General features: G+C 49.0%; 1 protein-coding gene across 1 annotated transcript; it reads left to right on the top strand.

Moving 5' to 3' along the window:
* Positions 1-9,971: 9,971 nt before the first annotated feature.
* LOC119386317 (oxytocin receptor) lies at positions 9,972-12,030 on the top strand. Its single transcript, XM_037653642.1, has one exon. It carries the CDS (start codon positions 10,981-10,983, stop codon positions 12,028-12,030), a length of 1,050 nt encoding a protein of 349 aa, XP_037509570.1. The 5' UTR covers positions 9,972-10,980.
* Positions 12,031-20,378: the final 8,348 nt, after the last annotated feature.

Here is a 20,378-nt window from a genome sequence, read left to right on the forward strand (position 1 = left end):
AATGAAGTCTGATCATTATGGGGATGGGTCATTATGGGGACGGGTCTTTATGGTCACTATGGAGTGGCATTGCTGCCGCTCTTCTTGCCTCGCCGAAGGCCACCTGGTCTCCTTGGACGTCTTGAAACGTAGGACACGCTCAGTTTACCGTTAAGAAATCTCGTTGCTTCTGTTACGCGCAGAGGAACGCTGCTCGATGTACGCGATGTACGCGATTGGACGTGACGGGCCTTGCGAGCTACGGCTTTCCTCTTGGCGTAGAAGGCACGTACGTGTCTCGTCAAGGCGATCTACAAGAGCGTCAGCATCCTTACTACAGAACTCTAAAAACCCGCCATTTTAATCAGGAATTCAAGGATGAATATTATTTCTCCTTCTGTGCAAGAAGATTACCTGCGTGCCCCTCCAACCTTAGGTAATGCTGCAGCTTATTTTTGAGATAGAGTATAGCCCGTGGAGCGTGAGCAGCCTCAACGCGCTCGTGACTTCAGCTTCTCAGCGTAGACCGCTCTCTTGTGACGCTGTTAAAGCAGAACAAGTTTGCTGAATAAAGGAAATGCTTCCGTGTATTGAGTCACCATTAACTGAAAGTGCCTCGAGAATAGAGGCAAACAGTGATTGTGAAGGGTGAAAAACCCGCAAAAAATATGTTGTTCTGTCGAATAAGATCAGGCTCGTAAAAATTAAGATGGCCTCATATTTGATCGTTTGCTTTTCAGTTTTGGGCAAATGCTTACAGGTTTCACTTTTATTAACAACATCGTTTTCTTCAAAACCTAAAAGCGCATGATATTCCGATTGTCTGCTATATGTTGTAGATTGTTTGGCACGATAATGCGCTATGAACTTCATTAATTGCTGTGCAAGTAAATTTTCTAATGGCCTCTGAAGTTTGGTTTTGTCACATTAACACCATAAATGCGGCAAAACACGCTTTACAAGAGAGAACACAGAATGAAGGCTCGGAGATTAGTACATGTTTTATAAAAGGATTGCGTAGCACGTCGAAAATGCGCGAGATGACGCAGATGCAAATTTTCAAGCATTATGCGAGCTGTTACACTTGGCACCTGACGGGCTTCAAATTGGTCCACTCCGTCTAAATTTCTTGCATTTCTTTGAGGCCGGCAAAATATTAGTGCTTCCTATTTCTTTTATGACCACTCAACTGATGTATTCCAGATCTCACAATGAACATTTTAAGCTTATTTCCGCTTTTCTACCCGCCTTCATCCAATGTAAATTCTTTCCCTTCAATCCATTATTGTCGCAAGAATACGAAAGGAGATGAAGTAGCAGCTGTAGAAGGTGCGTACTCAAATGCCCTTTAAAAAAACTGTCTTTCTTTGCATTTCCTTTTCCTAACATCGTTTAATCTAGCAGGCAGCTTTAAGCCTCACATGGCCTGAAGGCGGTGTCGGATATCCCATACACCTGCTGCGAGGGTGCTCAACGGTAAATTCTCTCAAGATTTATAGCACTGCACACGAATTGTTTGCACAGGATTAGAATTACAAACACCGAAGGCTTTACGGCATGCCGCCCGCTCTTAACAAAGAAAAACGTTTAGAACGTAGTCAAGTTCAGTTTCCGCTAAGCACGCTTAAGGCGCCATGGAACTTACACAAACGCGGCTTTCACGTGCGCAGCGTTGTCTTTGGCAGATACACTACGTGAGGAATGTTACGGTGAAAAAGGGCATTCTTAATTCCGAGCGACTTCCTAATGATCTCTTAGTAGCCGCGTTGGCGATGGAGATGCGCATGTTAGAAACCCAAAGTACATCGTATCTCGAGGGCAATTTTATACCGTTCGTCACAATATTTGAGTACCATGTCATAAATTATTCGTTACAAAATTCGTCGCTCAGAGCGGTGGCTCTCCGGTTCTGAAGCGGCAGTCGCTGTAGACAGATACGTATCCGAAGTGGCACAGCCCCCAGCCTGGCGATTTTGTCTTTTCTTTGCGGTATATTTCAACAGGCAGAGTTCTACCGGCATGGAATCGACTGGGCCAATTGCGGTCGCCCAGAACCTCGCACACTCTTCGTTCGGACGGACACAGCTCTCTTCTCACGTGCCGCTTTCAAAACTTCGTTTTTCTAACAACTGCGCTCTTCAAGGTTACTTCTCTCTGGCACTTGAGAAAGGGTTTTAGTGTTAGCCTTCTCTTTACCATCCAGCACCTGCTACCGACTGCGCTACCTGTAAACCACTGCGGTGGTCGTCACAGATAAAAGTGGAAACGGCACTCGTTTCACCTCAGTGTACACATACGTATACCTTCTGCAAACGAATCTAGGTCCTGCGAAGATGTGTGGGTTGCTGTGGTGTGTCTTTCAATCTTTTCCTGTCCGTGTCTTTTTCTGCACTGTTTTCATGATGTTCAAGTATGGGTGACAGTATTTCTTCTAGGCATTATAAATGCCAATTGCCTTAATTAGATTTCCCAAATTACGGTTGACCCCCCCCCCCTCCACCCCATTTCCGCCATACAACATTCTAACAGCAACAAAATGGGCAAGCATGGCATCTCCGTTAGCAATCGTACCTTGAGTTTCATCTGCAAGAAGCGACGCGATGTGGCGCAATCTCGTCGCGTAATTGCATTTTCGGGCCCTCGAAAAAAGGATAGAAAGACAGAAATAAAAAATGAAGAGAAATCACAGAACAAACGCCGCAGAATGTAGCGACCACGACCCAGAGGCGCGAAGCATGTTTCATCATAGCACACTGGGCATTATGCAAATATAGCCGTGCAGCTGTTGCCTCGAACACGAGAAAGCGCTGGACAGCGAAGTGTTGCACGAAGTGATCTTGCGCAATGCTTTCACATCGGACTGCTACGTACGACCATAGCTACGTTAGTTTCGCTCGTAGGCACGCTCACTATGACCAGACCTTTAACATCGACACACCCCAAGGAAGCGGGGGAGGAGGGGGGGGGGGGACTGCGGGGGAGGTCCTTTGCCGGGCGATTAAAGCCTGTCGCTCGAATCCTCCAATCTCGTGTCAGCGACCTCGCTCTGACAATGACAGCGAGCGTTCCACGTGTGAATGTTTTTGGACTTGTTCATAAATAATTAAGCCCGCCGTTCGAGCTGTTTAATTAAGTAAACACGTGGGAGACGTTCGCATAGTGGGTGGTGCTCGAGGTTCCTCTTGTTTTAGACGGACAATAAGTGTCAGACACGGGGCGGCACAGTGGAAAAGTAGTGATGAAAACAGAGGAGGTATGCAGATGTCAATGAGAGAAAAAAGTAAGGACGTTAGCCACACGCACGTCCACTTTGCTAGATATCTGGGAAAGGGCACGCGTGAAAATAAGAAGACGAAAGAAGGGGAGAGAAAGAGAGTACTAATTAAGCACACACGCGTACTCGCGCGGCACGTCTATAAATAGTCGCAGAGACACGTCGAATTCAGGTGCTTCAGTAAAGCTTATCTCCAGTGATACTTCAGTATGAGCTCCCACGAGGAGGAACTTTCGTTCTCATCTAGAAGTACTTCATTAAGTTCATAGCCACCGACGCGCGTGCGGCCATTGTTCTAGGAGCCAGGAATTGTGTGTACTCAATGCTTCCAAGCGCTAGATTCAGCACATCCCGTTATAGCGATTGTTGTGACAGTTTGTATTTAATATTTCAAAAAAAGAAAACATCATGAGTTAACCTCGGCAACCATCAAAAACGGACTCGATGCACACGCAGGAATGCCGTTATAGTTTATTACTCATGTTATCTGACGACGCCCTTTACATGTTCCAACGCGATTTCTGTGTAGGAGCCCCGCCACGGTGGTCTAGTGGTTATGGCGCTCGACTGCTGACCCGAAGGTCGCGGGATCGAATCCCGGCTGCGGCGGCTGCATTTTCGATGGAGGCGAGAATGTCTGAGGCTCGTGTACTTAGATTTAGGTGCACGTAAAAGAACCCCAGGTGGTCGAAATTTCCGGAGCCCTCCACTACGGCGTCTCTCATAATGATATCATGGTTTTGGAACGTTAAACCCCAGATATTATATTTCTGTGTAGGAAACGCCGCGAGTTGTCCAACGCATTAAAGCTAATGACTGATTGCCTATAGTGTCCGTGCCAGCGTTACTAGGCCGCCTTCAGAGGGTACTCGTGTTTAGAACTGCGGCACATTCTGGGCCCATGGCAAAGCATCACATGTGCGTTACGCGCCACGAAAGCGCTGCTGACTTTCTTGCGGGCCACAAGCCTGACCGAAACTTTGTAAACAGTGTAGTCTATTTATGTGTGTGTGTGGTTATCTGTGCATATATCATAATCATCACCCAGCACCTGGAGTAGCATGTCAGGCGAATAGCCAGGCAAACATCTCCAGCTTTTCATTAGAAAAATTTCTCTCTCTCTCTCTCTCTCTCTCTCTCTCTCTCTCAGCGTTACTATCATTTGTCCCAATTGATCATATAATTACGAAACGGCGCCACGATTTTCAGACAAAGTTGCTGAGGAACACACGACTGAACCAACGCAGAATATGTGTTCCTCAGTGATTTCAAGGCGAAAGCCTTAGACGCCTCATCAAACGCGAAAATTGACCGAAATCCCGCGTCGGCGTCTCCCGTCGGTGGCGTCAACGCGAGTGACGCAAAATATCATCGTCACGTGATGACGTCACGATATGACGTCATCACAACATCACAGATCGCCAAACTTTGTGACGTCAATATGACGCCTTCGTGACGTAACACCACACGATGACGCCATCGCATGAGATCGTAGCTTGTTCAAAGGTGGGCCGATCACGGAGGCAGTGCGAAACCAGGTGAGATGCCTCCGATCCTGGAGGCAGTGGAAAACCACGTTAGCTGCAGAAAGCTTTCAGAAGGTGGCGAGGCAGGATCAATGCAAGTGATTGAGAAGAAAAAGATGGATTTCGCTTTGTAGTCGCCTTAGATTAGTGCATAAGGGACGCTGTGAGTTTTTTGTGTTATTTCGTGGCACCGTTGCATAATTAGGAATGCGTAACCAATCGATCACCAATGCAAAAGACGGGAAAGGCAGAACCTTTTTTTTTTTTTCCTTTTGACAATGATTTACCTGCGCTTCAACTGACTGCGTATCACGTTCAGGGCGCGTCCATGCCCGCCCATTTGCAAGCGTGTTTCCTTCTTTCTCTCACAGCTTTCTCTTCCATGTTTCTCTCTTCCGCAGCATCAGGTACCTTACCAGGGGCCTTTATTTAGCATCCCTCGCTTGACAGATTTTATGAATTAATTAATTAATTTATTTATTTATTTATTTACTTATTTATTTATTTAGTCTGGGGTACAACAACTACTACTAACTATAATAAACTAGAACAGCTGCAAAAGAACGTGTTAAGAATCTTTGAAAATTTCAGTGGACACCCAAGCCTACTACCCACTGCTCCCCTATTCATTAAACATAATATGCTAAGAGCTTACAAGCTACACGACTATAAACTATCTCTTTATATGTATAAAAACAAGCTTCCAAAAGACGAAGAACACACCCGTCATGACAACACAGGCCAATGCCAGCACCACATACTCGCACAAACTACGGTAGAGCCAGACTTGAATATTTCATACCAGAACTTTACAACTCCTTAAAAACGCTCATTAATTTTAGTGCCCCATTCCGTGTGTTCGAATCAGATGTGCGTGATTATTTGATGAAGCCATAAATATATTTTTTTTGCTCAAATCTAAACAATATTTCATGTTCTGTGCGTCATACAGAAACAGTGTTCTGGTGTTCATTGTATATATAGTGACTTTTTATATTTTTTTGTATTATGCTGTTTGTTTTCGCTTACAAGTGTACATCTGTGCGAAATCTACTGCATCTGCTGCCCTTTGTAGGCCCCCAGGTCCCGTCAAGCTGTTTTGCACAGCTTTTTGCCTGGGGGACCCCAACAAGTGTGTTGGAAGTAAAGTGGATTCTGATTCTGATTTATTTATTTATTTATTTATTTATTTATTTATTTATTTATTTATTTATTTATTTATTTATTTATTTATTTATTTATTTATTTATTTATTTATTTATTTATTGGAGTTTTACGTTAAAAACCACGACATGATTATATGAGAGCTGCCGTAGTGGAAGGCTGTGGAAACTTTTACCATCTGGTGTTCGTTAACGTGCACTGAAATCGCCCAGTACACGGAACTCTGGCATTTCGCCTGCATCGAAATGCGGCCACCGCTATTTATTTATTTATTAAATGCGAAGCATTTCTTAGCGAACTTCCGCCACTTTGAGCGTATCCATCTGGCCGCCTTCGACTTTGCGCTCTTGTGGCAGTTTCGTTAACGAGATGTATACCACATTTGTATGACATGACACGAGTGTATGACGAACATAACAGACAGGTCGTAACATTAAAATCATGACGTGCATGTCGTGTACGGCATGATTTACATGCCACGGTCTTGTTGCTCTCGCTGCCGTTTCGTTAAATTGATATAGACCGAAATTGGTATGGCGGGACAAGCGCATATGAATAACCTAACTGACAGGCCGTAACGCTTAAATAATGACATGCATGTCATGTACGGCGTAATTTACATGACACGGCCTTGGGGTGCTCGCTGCCGTCTCATTGAGTGGATATATATTGGTATGGTATACCAATATTGGCATGGCGTGACATTTATGTATGTCGAACATAAATGACAGGTGGTAAAATGAAAATCATGACATGCATGTCATGTACGGCATGACTTTCATACCACGCTCATGGTGCGCGGGAGGCCGTTTCGCTAGCTTGATATATACCGAAATTGGTGTGGAGTGACATGACTGTATGACGAACATAAATTACAGGTTGTAACATAAGAATAATAACATGCATGTCATGCACGGCATGACTCACATGATACGCTCGAGGCCATTTCACTAGCTTGATATACATGGTGCTCCTGCTAGCTGTAGTCAGGGTTTTAAAATATGTCAGTGCACTCTATGACGACGCGACTGAATTTATGTTGCTTACTACTGCGTAGTATGTCAAACTGTTTTCTGTGGTCTGCTTAATGAGGTATGTTTATTTAACTAACTTTTGAAGCAACGAAGCTGGAAGAAAAATTCTAGTGCGAAGGTTCGAGATCGGTTTGCAAAACGTCTGATTAGACAGTTTCTAACTTCATCATCATCATCATCATCAGCCTGTCTACGCCCACTGCAGGGCAAAGGCCTCTCCCATGTTCCGCCAATCAACCCGGTCCTGTGCTTTCTGCTGCCACGTAATACCTGCAAACTTCTTAATCTCATCTACCCACCTAATTTTCTGTCTCCCCCTCACGCGTTTGCCATCTCTTGGAATCCAGTCAGTTACCCTTAATGACCACCGGTTATCCTGCCGACGTGCTACGTTCCCGGCCCATATCCATTTCTTCTTCTTGATTTCAACTATGATGTCCTTAACCCCCGTTTGTTCCCTGACCCACTCTGCTCTCTTCCTGTCTCTTAAGGTTACACCTATCATTTTCCTTTCCATCGCTCGCTGCGTCGTCCTCAATTTAAGTTGAACCCTCTTTGTAAGTCTCCAGGTTTCTGCTCCGTAGGTAAGTACCGGTAAGATGCAGCTGTTATATACCTTCCATATCAGCAGTCATGCAGGCACTGCGGAATCAAGGCATCGACGAAGCCTATATAAACATAATGGAAGAAATCTACAGCGGATCCACAGCCACTATAGTCCTCCATAAAGAAAGCGACAGAATCCCAATAAAGAAGGGCGTACGGCAGGGAGACACGATCTCTCCAATGTTATTCACCGCGTGTTTACAGGAGGTTTTCAGGGCCCTAGATTGGGAAGAGTTAGGGATAAGAGTTAATGGAGAGTATCTCAGTAACCTACGATTCGCTGACGACATTGCATTGATGAGTAACGCGGGAGACGAATTGCAGCTCATGATTACTGAACTGGATACGGAAAGTAGAAGAGTAGGTCTGAAAATTAATATGCATAAAACTAAAGTAATGTGGAACAATCTTGGCAGAGAACATCGCTTTGCGATAGGTGGCGAGACACTGGAAGTTGTAAAGGAGTACGTCTACTTAGGACAGGTAGTAACCGCGGAGCCGAACCATGAGAGTGAAATAACTAGAAGAATAAGGATGGGTTGGGGCTCATTCGGGAAGCATTATCAAATCATGACTGGTTTCTAACTTAATATCTATTAATTATTAGTGTTTTTCTGCTTACTAGAGATACCCGCGAAATACAAAAAAAATATCACGTGACATGCCCGCTTGCGCGCCTACGCGCGCTTAAAGTCCCTTAATATATAGAAAGTAGTGACACTCTCCTCCATATCCTCTCCCTAGTGTCCAACCCTCCTCTCCCGAGTGTCCAAACCTTATCTATATCCTCTCCCAAACGGCCACCGTGCGGGCGCCGGTCCTATAACCCGGCTCGCGCCACTTTCCTATCAAGAATGCTATGTCACGCTGATAACGCGCGCGTTTCCCGGGCGAGGGCCCATGAAGCGAGGCGGTGGAAGGCGGGAGAGGAGGGTGCTCGGCGTGGCGGCTCGGTTAAAAGAAAGACGGTACTTTCCCGAAAATATCCAGGGACTTTACGCGCGCTGTGATTGCAGAGCTCCCTAACGTTTCGGTACGAACGATACGTTTCCCTCGCTGCGGTTCATGACAGCAATAAGCAGACGCAGCGGTTATCGTTTGTGCTAGCGCTAGCAAAACATGCATCATCGCACAGCCAACACCTTCGTCGGTGCCCTGTCCCGGCTGCACAAGAGGCCAAATAATATGCTCGTATGCACGCGGAACGTTAGGGAACACTGCAATCACGGCGTGAAAGCGGGCATGTCACGTGGTATATTTTCATTTTTTTTTTGTATTTCGCGGGCATCTGTAGTAAGCAGAAAAACACTAATAATGGTAGATATTAAGTTGAAACTGTCTAGTCAGCCGTTTTGCAAACCAATCTAGACCTTTCTCATTGTAATTTTTTGTCCAGCTTCGTTGCTTCAGAGGCTAGTTAATTAAACATGCCTAATTATGCAATTAAGACAAACACAAAAATATTATCACTTACTCCATGCAATAGTAAGCAACATACATTCGGTCGCTTCGTCATAGAGTGCACCAGCATATTTTTAAACACTATCGCTAGAGTTAGCTGGGGCGCCCTGTATACCAAATTGGTATGGCATGACATGACTGTATGACTAACATAAAAACGACAGGTTGTAACATGGAAATCATTACACGCATCTCATGTACGGCATGACTTACACACCACGCTCATGGTGCGCTTGAGGCCGTTTCGCTTGGTTGATCTGTACCAAAATTGGTATGGCATGACATGAGCATAGATCGGCAAAAAATTAGGAGCTCAATCCGACTCACTGATGAAGCATATTTTGCCCTTAGGGCTCACTCGTACACAGACCCGCCAAAATTTTCCTCAACCGGACTCACTAAGACTCATACTCAAGGTTCGATCTGCGTCGGCTCATGAGTGAGTTTGCCGACCTATGTCACATGATTGCGTGACGAACATAAGTGACAGGTCATGCATTGTATATACCAGAATATACGTCTCTTTGGCATGGTATATACCAGAGTGCACGCATGCATTAGAAACACGCGACAGTGAACTACATGTCATGACATATGAATGCCTTCGTTTGCCTCAAAGACAAACAATGCGATGTATGTAGCTCCTTGCTGACTGCATTACATCGATTCCCACAGTGCGTGGGATATGCCGAATTTCATTCATTCATTCATTCACTGATTTTTCGCCATCTCATCACGATGGAATTAAGACTGCGTGAGAGCTGCCGCCGGCCAGCACTTCGAGTAGTTGCTCCGTTCCGTTAGTGCGTAGTGACGTTAGCGACCACGATATGGCGCTGCCTGTCGGCGCTCTCGGCGAGCGCTCGTCCCGTGCGCGCTGCGCCGCGGGACGAACTTTCGCGGCAGAGCGCGAATAGATCCGGGCGACGAGCAGACGCTTCACAGTCGACGTGGGAGTCGGCGTCCTATGCAGACCGAGCGGCTCACTGACCGGACTGTGACGACCGACGCCGCCGCACGCGACCTAAAGGGAACAGTTCAACGCGGTAGTGAAGCTGAAAATTTTCACTCACGGTGCTGTGTTCTTTCAAGACTAGGAAGGGCGACGCGGTGACTTTCTGAGGGGAGGAAGTAGCTTCAGTACGTATTTGGAATAGCCTGTTGCGCGCGTGAGGTTTGTGTTGAGTATCCGTGGGTTGTTGTTGTTACAGGTAGTTGATAGCCACGACTGCGCGCGAGTATTTCGAACTTACTGTGAGAAGAAAGAAAATTCCTCCGGTCGTGAGTTTCGATAATACACGTGTACAATTGCAGTTCGTCTGCATCCTCCTGCTACGCCAATTTTGTTGCTCAGAAAGTTAGTTTACTTTGTTGTATGAGTTTCCTCGGTTTTTCTGTGTTATCCTCTCCGTTTTTAAGCAGATTTGTTTGACGTGTCTCCTTGGCAAGCGCAAATTGTGGAAATTTTCTTTCGATAGCTTTGTTAGACAGTCAGCTTTGTGGCCCATCGTAGAGCATAATACGTCGCGTTGACATGAAATGAGCCAGACATTACTGAGAAGTATACATAGGAAAACTGCCAGAGGTACAGAATAGTTTCTCCTGTGCTGTGTAAAGGCATTATTTTGGCTTCATATTTCGAAGTTCAATATTTGGTAACATAGTCGTAATTGTACCGGTGGTTCTCCCATGCACCGAAACACTCCCACAATTTCGCTTTCTCCTTGCATAGTTGCGAACCACAAACTGAACCATAACTAGCTGTGATTACATGACTCCAGGAAACGAAAGTGCGCTGCGTTCTTCACTAGAACCATGCATGCTGCGTCGTCCACGAGCACCACCGTAACGTTCGCACCGAAATCTCGCGAGTACTCAATTAGCCGAGGCAACTGCGTCGAAGCCGTTCCTTAGAAGAAGGAACCGTTTACGATTCATGGAACACCGCGTGATAGATGAGGAGAGCGACGCTTACAGTGAGAGCGCCTTCTCAACCTCCACGTCTCCCGTCGTATTCGACGACGTCTCGGCAAACTCGACCGCGACATGGGCGGGTGCGAGGGACGAAGCCCTCGCGCACATCGAGATCGCCGTCCTGGCCGTCATCTTCGCCTTCACCGTCGCCGGCAACGGCTGCGTCCTCGCCGCTCTAGCGGCGCGCCGCTCAAAGTTGACGCGGATGTACTACTTCCTGCTCCACCTGTGCATATCGGACCTGACCACCGCCTTCTTCACGGTGCTTCCCCAGCTAGGCTGGGACGCCACTTACCGCTTCCACGGCGGTGACCTCGCCTGCAAGACCGTCAAGTTCGGCCAGCTCCTGGGTCCTTACCTCTCGTCCTACGTGCTCGTGGTGACCGCCATGGACAGGTACCAGGCCATCTGCTTTCCCCTGTCCAGCTGCTCCTGGACTCCGGCCAAGTCCAAGATGCTCGTGTCGTTCGCCTGGGCCGTGTCGCTGCTGTGCTGCGTGCCGCAGGTGTTCATCTTCAGCTACCAGGAGGTGTCCGCTGGCGTGTACGACTGCTGGGGCACGTTCGTCGAGCCCTGGGGCCTGCGCGCCTACGTCACCTGGTACAGCGTGTCGGTGTTCTTCGTACCCCTCCTGGTGCTGTGCTTCACATACGTGTGCATCTGCCGCTCCATCTGGCGCAACCTGCGCCAGAAGAGAGAAAGCTCTAGGGCCGCAGACGGTACTGCCGCGACCGCGACCGTGGTGGTGGACGGGTCCACGCGAGCGGTTCGCCGCGCCTTCAGACTCAAAAGTACCGCCGCGGCGGGAAACAGAGACAGTGCCGTGGCGCCATTCATGGGTCCTCGAAGCCACTCGGTGCGCGGTCTGTCCCGCGCGAAGATAAAGACAGTCAAAATCACCGTCGTAGTCATCGTGCTGTACATTGCCTGCTCATCGCCCTTCATCTGCGTACAAATGTGGATGTACTGGAGCCCTTACGCCAACATCGCCGATCCGTGGACGAGTAAGTGAGCACTTTTCGTGCTTTTATTTTCCTTTCTTTATGGCCTCTCGAACGCCTTCGTCGTATTTTCTTTCTTTTTTTTTCATTGTTAGGATATCTTTAAAGGCGCACAAGATCAAATGCAGAGATGATTTATTGCAGCATGGAACACGCACTCGCATAAAAAAGGGCTATCTTTACAGTGCCGCGGTGAGCAATGAAATTGAACTTGCGTCCCGCCTCTGTTATCTTTTTGGTTCGGAGCAAACGGTACACTCACGGGCACATATCGCGCTGGCAGATATAAAAAAGTGAATAGCTTCGTTATAGCATGTGTGATGGTGTCATTAATTTAGGATAAAACAGCAAACTGTCAAAATATAGGATTACACAACGCTTAACAAGTAACGGTCACCACTTTTCGAGACATCATTGAACTTTCAAGGCAAGGCCTAAGGACAGTTAGTGCCGTCAGGGAAGTGGTGTTATTAATTAAGCGAGAGAGAGAGAGCATTTATTTACAGAAAGGCAGAGAGGTCGGCCTGAGCTACATCTTGCTCTGGCCTGCTACTCTACACTGAGGAGGGGGGACAGGGGAGCGAAAGAGTGATGAATGACGATGGTAAGGTAGGGAGATGAGAATATAGTCCCGCTACGCTGGGGAAAGTCTAAAGACGTGGATCCAGTCCAGTGGCTTGTAAAAAGGCTACGACTGCTTCTATAACCACATTTGTGCTGCTGACGTCAGCCCAAGGACCTAACACAACGTCATCGGTTAACGGTCTATTATCCCAATCGAGGAGATCAGTTTCTGACGTTCTCGTGCGTACGCTGGACAGGCGCAAAATATATGTTCAAGTGTGTCAGGTAACTGACAATGACCACAATCGGGACCTGTGTCACTACAGCCGATCAAGTGGGCATAGCGTCTTGTGAATGCCACACCAAGACGAATGCGGTGAATCATGCATGTGATGTTTCGCTTTAGCTTGTGAGGCCCACGGAACTTCATTTCTGGGTCCCAGTTATGAAGCCGCTTGTGCCGGCGTTCTGGTTTGTTCCAATGCTCTAAGGTGGAGTTGCGCATTACGAGCCGAAGTAAGGCGTTAGTGTGTGTTCGCGAAAACACAATGCACACTTCCGGGGCATTATTTAAAGCTGTTTTAGCTTCAGCGTCATCCTCTTCATTCCCCATTACGCCACAGTGAGCAGGTATCCACTGTTGTGCCAGAGCACCTGACCGAACGGCGAGGCGAATAAACACCTGCACTTCGTTGGAAGTCCAAGGCATCGCGGTCAGCGTCTACCCTGCGACCAAGAAAAGGGCCCGCACCTGCCACCTGGAAGCAGGGACTTAGCCCTGCACGCATTGTCTGAAATCCAGTCGTTTCAGCCAGCCACGTCGATTGACGCCAGTCGTTCTTCGAAGCTACCCTGCTACGGAAAGCAGCATTCCTGAGGACGATGGAAAGGCTGCTCCGCACCTGCGGCCGGCGGATCGTCAAGTTAGAAGACTGTCAACACCTGCAACCGGCGGATCGTCAAGTTAGAAGACAGCGTCCCTGTCAACACCTGCAACCGGCGGATCGTCAAGTTAGAAGACAGCGTCCCTGTCAACACCTGCAACCGGCGGATCGTCAAGTTAGAAGACAGCGTCCCTGTCAACACCTGCAACCGGCGGATCGTCAAGTTAGAAGACAGCGTCCCTGTCAACACCTGCAACCGGCGGATCGTCAAGTTAGAAGACAGCGTCCCTGTCAACACCTGCAACCAAGGAAAAGGCCAACCCTGCGAGCTGCCCTACCAGTTGTCCACCATCGGTGGGGTGGGTTCCAAACCGTCGTGCTGTTCGTACCGGTTTGTCCCAGATCAAACAATGGACGGATGCCTTATTTAAGACCGGGCTGGTCTGTTGTTAGAGAGACGCCCCAGCCGACTTGGTCGTGCTGGCAGGCTCTGTCCTGCTATAACCTGCTATAAACTGCCATAACCTGCTATTAACCTGCTATTACCTGCTATAAACGTTGTTACGTTTTATAAACGTCTTGCCTCCTTGTCCTGCTCCTCAGCGATAAGTCCGATATTCGGCTACATCGGCTCGCCAGCCTCCCGGCTTTCATCGACACAAAAACTCCAATTCCTAACAGTGGTTGGCAGCGCTGGGATACGCTACCTTCATCTCATCGTTCGACACGCTGGGATACGCTACCTCATCTCATCGTTGGACCAGGTGGGATACGCTACCTCATCTCATCGCGGGACAAGCTGGGACACGCTGCCCTGATCTCAACGGTTGGAAAGTTGGATCAGATCCCTGCAGGCCCGAGGCTCGAGGACGACCACGACACCGCTCGACGGCAGCCACGAGTTCGACCGGAGTCAGCTACTTTGGTTGGGTGAGTGCCCAACGTTTACTGGTCATTTCGCCAGACCTCTCTAGCACAGGCAGATGTTAGGAGAGTGTTTCGTGTTTTGTTTGATTGATTTTACTCACTTTAAACCATGGTATTCGTTTTAAAGTAGGAGTAAATTTTGTAGGAAAGCATCACGAGGGACGAGATCGCGATGGAGAAGTACCTAGTGCAGGATCTCCTAGAAATTTGCGAGGACTTGGGCATTTCCACCAGCTCCGCAAAAACAAAGGAAGCGATTCTCGAGGTGATGTGGGCGGAGAACGTGACCGTCGAGGAAGCTGACGAGACTTGGGAGGATATTTGCGAGAAAAAGCGGAAGGCACGCGAAATGCGCGAAAGGCGGAAGGCAGAGGAGCGCGAAAGGCGTGAAAAGCGGGAGGCCGAGGAACGTGAAAGGCGTGAAAAGCGGGAGGCCGAGGAACGCGAAAGGCGCGAAGAGAGGCAGGCTCAGAGGCGTCGCGAAGAGCGAGTACATGCTCTTAGGATGAAGGAGCTTCATGATGAAATTGAGGCGAGTAAGTGGCAACGAGCACGATACTGTCTCCCCGTCTTCAAGTCAGGCTTGAACATTGAGACTTTTCTCGCTGGCTTTGAGACCGTCTGCGGGGAGGTCGGCGTAAGCCGAAACCTTTGGTTGGAGAAGCTTGTCACGTTGCTCCCGTGCCAGGTCGCAGCTGTTTTGGAGCGCTTATCAGCTAAGGAAGCGCATGACTTTGATAAAGCTAAATATGCTTTGTTCAGCCACTTTGCTGCTTCAAGTCCGGCTGACTGCGAATGTCGTGACTATAGGTACAGCGCTGAAGCGCGTAGCAAAGCGCTAGAAATTGAGGCCCGTCTCAAAGCACAGGAAGACGAGGCGCGCCGCAGAGACCAAGAGGTCGTGAAGCGTCGCGAGGCGCTAGAGGCCGAAGCCGATCGCGAAGCGCTAGAGGCCAAAGCCGATCGCGAAGCGCTAGAGGCCGAAGCCGATCGCGAGGCGCTAGAGGCCAAAGCCGATCGCGAAGCGCTAGAGGCCGAAGCCGATCGCGAGGCGCTAGAGGCCGAAGCCGATCGCGAGGCGCTAGAGGCCGAAGCCGATCGCGAGGCGCTAGAGGCCGAAGCCGATCGCGAGGCGCTAGAGGCCAAAGCCGATCGCGAGGCGCTAGAGGCCAAGGCCGATCGCGAAGCGTTAGAGGCCGAAGCCGATCGCGAAGCGCTAGAGGCCGAAGCCGATCGCGAAGCGCTAGAGGCCGAAGCCGATCGCGAGGCGCAGGACGCCGAAGTGCGTCATAGTGATGAAAAGGCCGACTTCGAAGGCCAAGAAAAGGGTTGTACCCGCGACAGTGGTACACCGCCACGAATAGAGACAGCTCAGGGCGAGCTGGCTGACTTAGAGCGTGTCGGGACTAACGTTAGGTCAGACGCACAGACACCTAGCCGCGGCCCCGAGAATCAGTTAGTTGAGCCGTCTCGTGCTTTGGCAAAGCAAATTGAATGCGGCGTACTTGCGAGTACGAGTGCCGATGCTGCGGGCATTCCGAGCAGTACCGAAGGGAAAAGGCGTCGGCGAAAACGCGTGAAGGAGAACGCGAGAGCGACGAGTGGCGTTAAGCGCACTAAAGTGGCCAGGCGCGATGACGTCATCTCTCGAGACGCCAAGCTAAAGGCAAGGCCTCAGGTCACGAAGAGGCCCAGCAAGAGAAAGGTCAGGCAGGAGATTCCAAGAATGCCTGCTGGAAAAAGTCTCAAGTGGAGACTCCTGCGGAAACTGAGATTAGGCGTGAAGCGCGTCGCGAAGAAAAGAATTTCAGGGAAATTCAGACGTCGAAGTCTTCACCTGGTCTCAACGTTTTTACGGCCTAGTCGGGGCAGGAGCGCAGTGAGGTGTCGCGTGCACCTGAACAGCGACAATGGAAGTCCCCCACAGTGGCGAAAGGGTACCGGCTTAGCCCGGAGGGGCACAATAGGCAGACAAAACCGCTGGTATGCCGGTTTGTCTGAGTTCGGCGACCACGGTACAAAGGTAGCCGCGACTAAGTGTGTCGAACAGGTTTGTTCCCTGTCCCTTTGTGTAGATCGGACCCCTCGAAAAGGGTGGAATGCGCGTCTCCCCAGAGCTCGTCTGAAGGGGTGCCGTAGGGAGATAAGCACAGTACAATGACGGATACCAAGGCTTTCTCTTGTATCCAAGTTTGGTAATTAATTTATGTGCTTACATGTGGTCGTCTGCTGATGAGTAAGGAATGCGTCAATGTTTTTGTAAATTTTAATTTTCTCCTCATCGTAGAAACAGACATTGAGATGTTTGTTTGGTTATTTGTTTCTTTTAATATTTAGAGCCATGACCGTCAGCGCTAGTGTAAAAAGCTGTGAATGGTTTTAAAGGAGATGTAGGCTGAGTTAAAAGCCTCCGTTTTAGATACTTTGTTTGTCTTTTTTTTTAGCGAGAAACATAACCGTCAGCGCTAGTGTAAAGGGCTGTGAATTGTTTTAAAGGAGATGTAGGCTAAGTTAAAAGCCTCCGATTAAGATACCGTTGTTTTGGTATTTAGAGGCGCGAGCGTTAGCACGCGTGAGAGGAGAGCTGTCCGTAGTAGTTACAGAGACGAAGGCCAAATGATAAAAGCCTCTGTTTGACGTGCTACTGATTTGTTTTTCAGTACGTGTTAGTATGCGCGTCAGTGTTATTTTAGTTTCTCATTGTTTTGTGTTAAACGCGTGAGTTTCATTTCAGTTTATTTCGTTTTGTGTTAAACGCGGGAGTTTGATTGTCAGTTTTACTTCGTATTTAGTTTAAAGCGCTTTGTTTTCTTATGTAATACTCATTTGCCGAGTGCAATGAGCGAGAGCGTTTTAGCGAAAGGCTAGTGTTGTTTATCTTGAAATGTTTGTTGATAGGCATTCAGAACACTTGCGAGTGGTGCCAAGGCGCTCGATTTGGGGAGCACTTAGTGAAGTGTTTGTAGTTTTGGGGCAAAATTGAGTCTTCCCCAGCTGCTTCGATCGTCCCTAATCCGCCGATGTCACCATTGAGAATCGCTCGCGAAGACATTCTGATTGGTTTTAGCAGTGTCACGTACTGACACTTAGCTAGAGGCACGTCCTCACTTTGGTATTCTTCCCGAGATACGTTGCTCGTGATGTTTTAATTTTAGCTTAGCGTAATCTCTAGGAAATGTTTTGTTTTTTTTATGCTGGTCTGGCGATTTGATCAGCATTTGGAGGGCGCTTGCTTTGGCCGGAGTGGTTTGGCTTTGTGTTGTTTCTTGGCAGTTCCAGGAAACTGCTGCTGTGCCGCGGAGGTCACTCCTGGTCACTCACATTTGACAAGGGTCAATCAGCATCGCATCGTCCGAGCTGCGTTTGACAGCTCGAACTCTGGATGCATTGTCTTGTGGCGGGGGTGCTGTTGTGCCAGAGCACCTGACCGAACGGCGAGGCGAATAAACACCTGCACTTCGTTGGAAGTCCAAGGCATCGCGGTCAGCGTCTACCCTGCGACCAAGAAAAGGGCCCGCACCTGCCACCTGGAAGCAGGGACTTAGCCCTGCACGCATTGTCTGAAATCCAGTCGTTTCAGCCAGCCACGTCGATTGACGCCAGTCGTTCTTCGAAGCTACCCTGCTACGGAAAGCAGCATTCCTGAGGACGATGGAAAGGCTGCTCCGCACCTGCGGCCGGCGGATCGTCAAGTTAGAAGACTGTCAACACCTGCACCGGCGGATCGTCAAGTTAGAAGACAGCGTCCCTGTCAACACCTGCAACCGGCGGATCGTCAAGTTAGAAGACAGCGTCCCTGTCAACACCTGCAACCGGCGGATCGTCAAGTTAGAAGACAGCGTCCCTGTCAACACCTGCAACCGGCGGATCGTCAAGTTAGAAGACAGCGTCCCTGTCAACACCTGCAACCGGCGGATCGTCAAGTTAGAAGACAGCGTCCCTGTCAACACCTGCAACCAAGGAAAAGGCCAACCCTGCGAGCTGCCCTACCAGTTGTCCACCATCGGTGGGGTGGGTTCCAAACCGTCGTGCTGTTCGTACCGGTTTGTCCCAGATCAAACAATGGACGGATGCCTTATTTAAGACCGGGCTGGTCTGTTGTTAGAGAGACGCCCCAGCCGACTTGGTCGTGCTGGCAGGCTCTGTCCTGCTATAACCTGCTATAAACTGCGATAACCTGCTATTAACCTGCTATTACCTGCTATAAACGTTGTTACGTTTTATAAACGTCTTGCCTCCTTGTCCTGCTCCTCAGCGATAAGTCCGATATTCGGCTACATCGGCTCGCCAGCCTCCCGGCTTTCATCGACACGAAAACTCCAATTCCTAACACCACTGGAATGCTACATGCAGGCCCGTAGCCAGGAATATTTCTCGGGAAGGGGGGGGGGGGCACTTGCTGAAAGCCTTGAAAAACACTTGTTTTTATTTTTTTTTTCGGTAAAACACCCCCTCCATCAGAATTTGGGTGGGGGGAGACGCTTGCCCCCCCCCCCCCCCCACCCCTGGCTACGGGCCTGGCTACATGACGTCCGTTTTTCGTAGCAATGCCAAGAAGCTCTGCAATTTCTATCGATAAAGTATGATGCGGGCCTTGTCTCATGATGCAATCGATGGTTTGAAGAGCAGCTTTGGCGTCGCAGAATATCGTCCATCTACGAGCGGGTTCTGCAGAAATGAATCATATTGCCTCCCGAATAGCAACAAGTTCCACGGCAGTTGATGTGGTCTTGTGAACTTGAAACGTCGAGCGACGGTCATTTGTGGGATGACAAAGGCTGCCGCGGAAGCACATGACGTCGTAGATCTATCAGTGTATACGGGTGCCGCACCGCCGTATATTGTGTAAATGTGCAGGAGTGTAATTTGCTTTAGGCCGACAGATGGTACAAGGGACTTCGTAATCCCAGGTATCTGAAGCCTAACAAGCGGTCTAGGCAGGGCCCCCGGAGATGTCCCAGGAACACGTGGGAGAGAATCTTGATGGTATAATGTTCACGTGCCGCAACATAGCTCTTGAATAACAGCAGGGTGGGTAGCAGGGAGTGCTGATAGGGGATGTTGCCTGTGTCGGGTCAACAGGCGAAGATGGACTCGAAGGGGCTCGCAGAGCATATATACATCCATGGGACAAGCCCGAGCTTCGGCGATAGTTCCATTGGTCGATATTCAGCGTGGAAGGCCCAACCATGTGCGCACCCCCTTGAGCTTGGATGCTTTCTAGCGTTCTCACACAACTAGGTTCCATCTTTGATAGCACGGGTATGCTGTATCGTAAGCATCCTACGAATAGAGGTGTGGACAGCTGTATAGGAGAGCTGCCTCTGACGGGCCCCCACCTTGCTCCTGCCAAGACTCGAAGAACGTGGACAAAACTATTCAGCTTTGACGTACGAGTGCGTGTATATAGCGGAGTGATGTTGTTCGTGCGTGTGTATGTGTGTGCCCACGAGTACGTCTGTATGCAATCATGCGTGGTTGTGCATCTTCACGTGCGTATCCCTTCAGTGTTGAGGTGTTGAACGACCGCGTGCTTGCGCGTATGTATATACATATACATAGCATAGTCAGTTCGTTGGTTTGTTAAGCGCGCACCGCAAATTGTCGCAGCTGCAGCAACGACTCGGTAACTCACTCTAGGGAAGAAATGTCTGAATGCATCAGCACCGCACGACATAAAAAAAGAGCTAAACGCGCACATCCCGCTGCGTCGACCAAGACCGTTCATTTCTGGTGTCGGCAGCTCAAGGCGCTAATAAAGATCGAAACGAGAAGTCCCCGGGAGCTGTCACGAACGGCTAAGTACGGTGTCGAGTGCAGTCGCGTGGCTTACACTTGTGCCCGTAAAAGACTCTGGCAGGCTTCTAGTGACGGCGGACGCACCGTCGAAAGGATCAAGGAGTGTCTGGACAGTCTTCACAGATAAGAGGTCTTACCTCGAGAAGCGGCGTCGGTCTTTTTCTTGATTTTGATTTGCTCAAGCC

This window comes from Rhipicephalus sanguineus, chromosome 3, assembly GCF_013339695.2.
Source record: "Rhipicephalus sanguineus isolate Rsan-2018 chromosome 3, BIME_Rsan_1.4, whole genome shotgun sequence".
Classification (NCBI taxonomy): Eukaryota; Metazoa; Arthropoda; class Arachnida; order Ixodida; family Ixodidae; genus Rhipicephalus; species Rhipicephalus sanguineus.

Bases quoted from the DNA above. Each gene is read 5' to 3' on its own strand.
- LOC119386317 (XM_037653642.1), top strand. From the start codon at position 10,981: ATGGAACACCGCGTGATAGATGAGGAGAGCGACGCTTACAGTGAGAGC.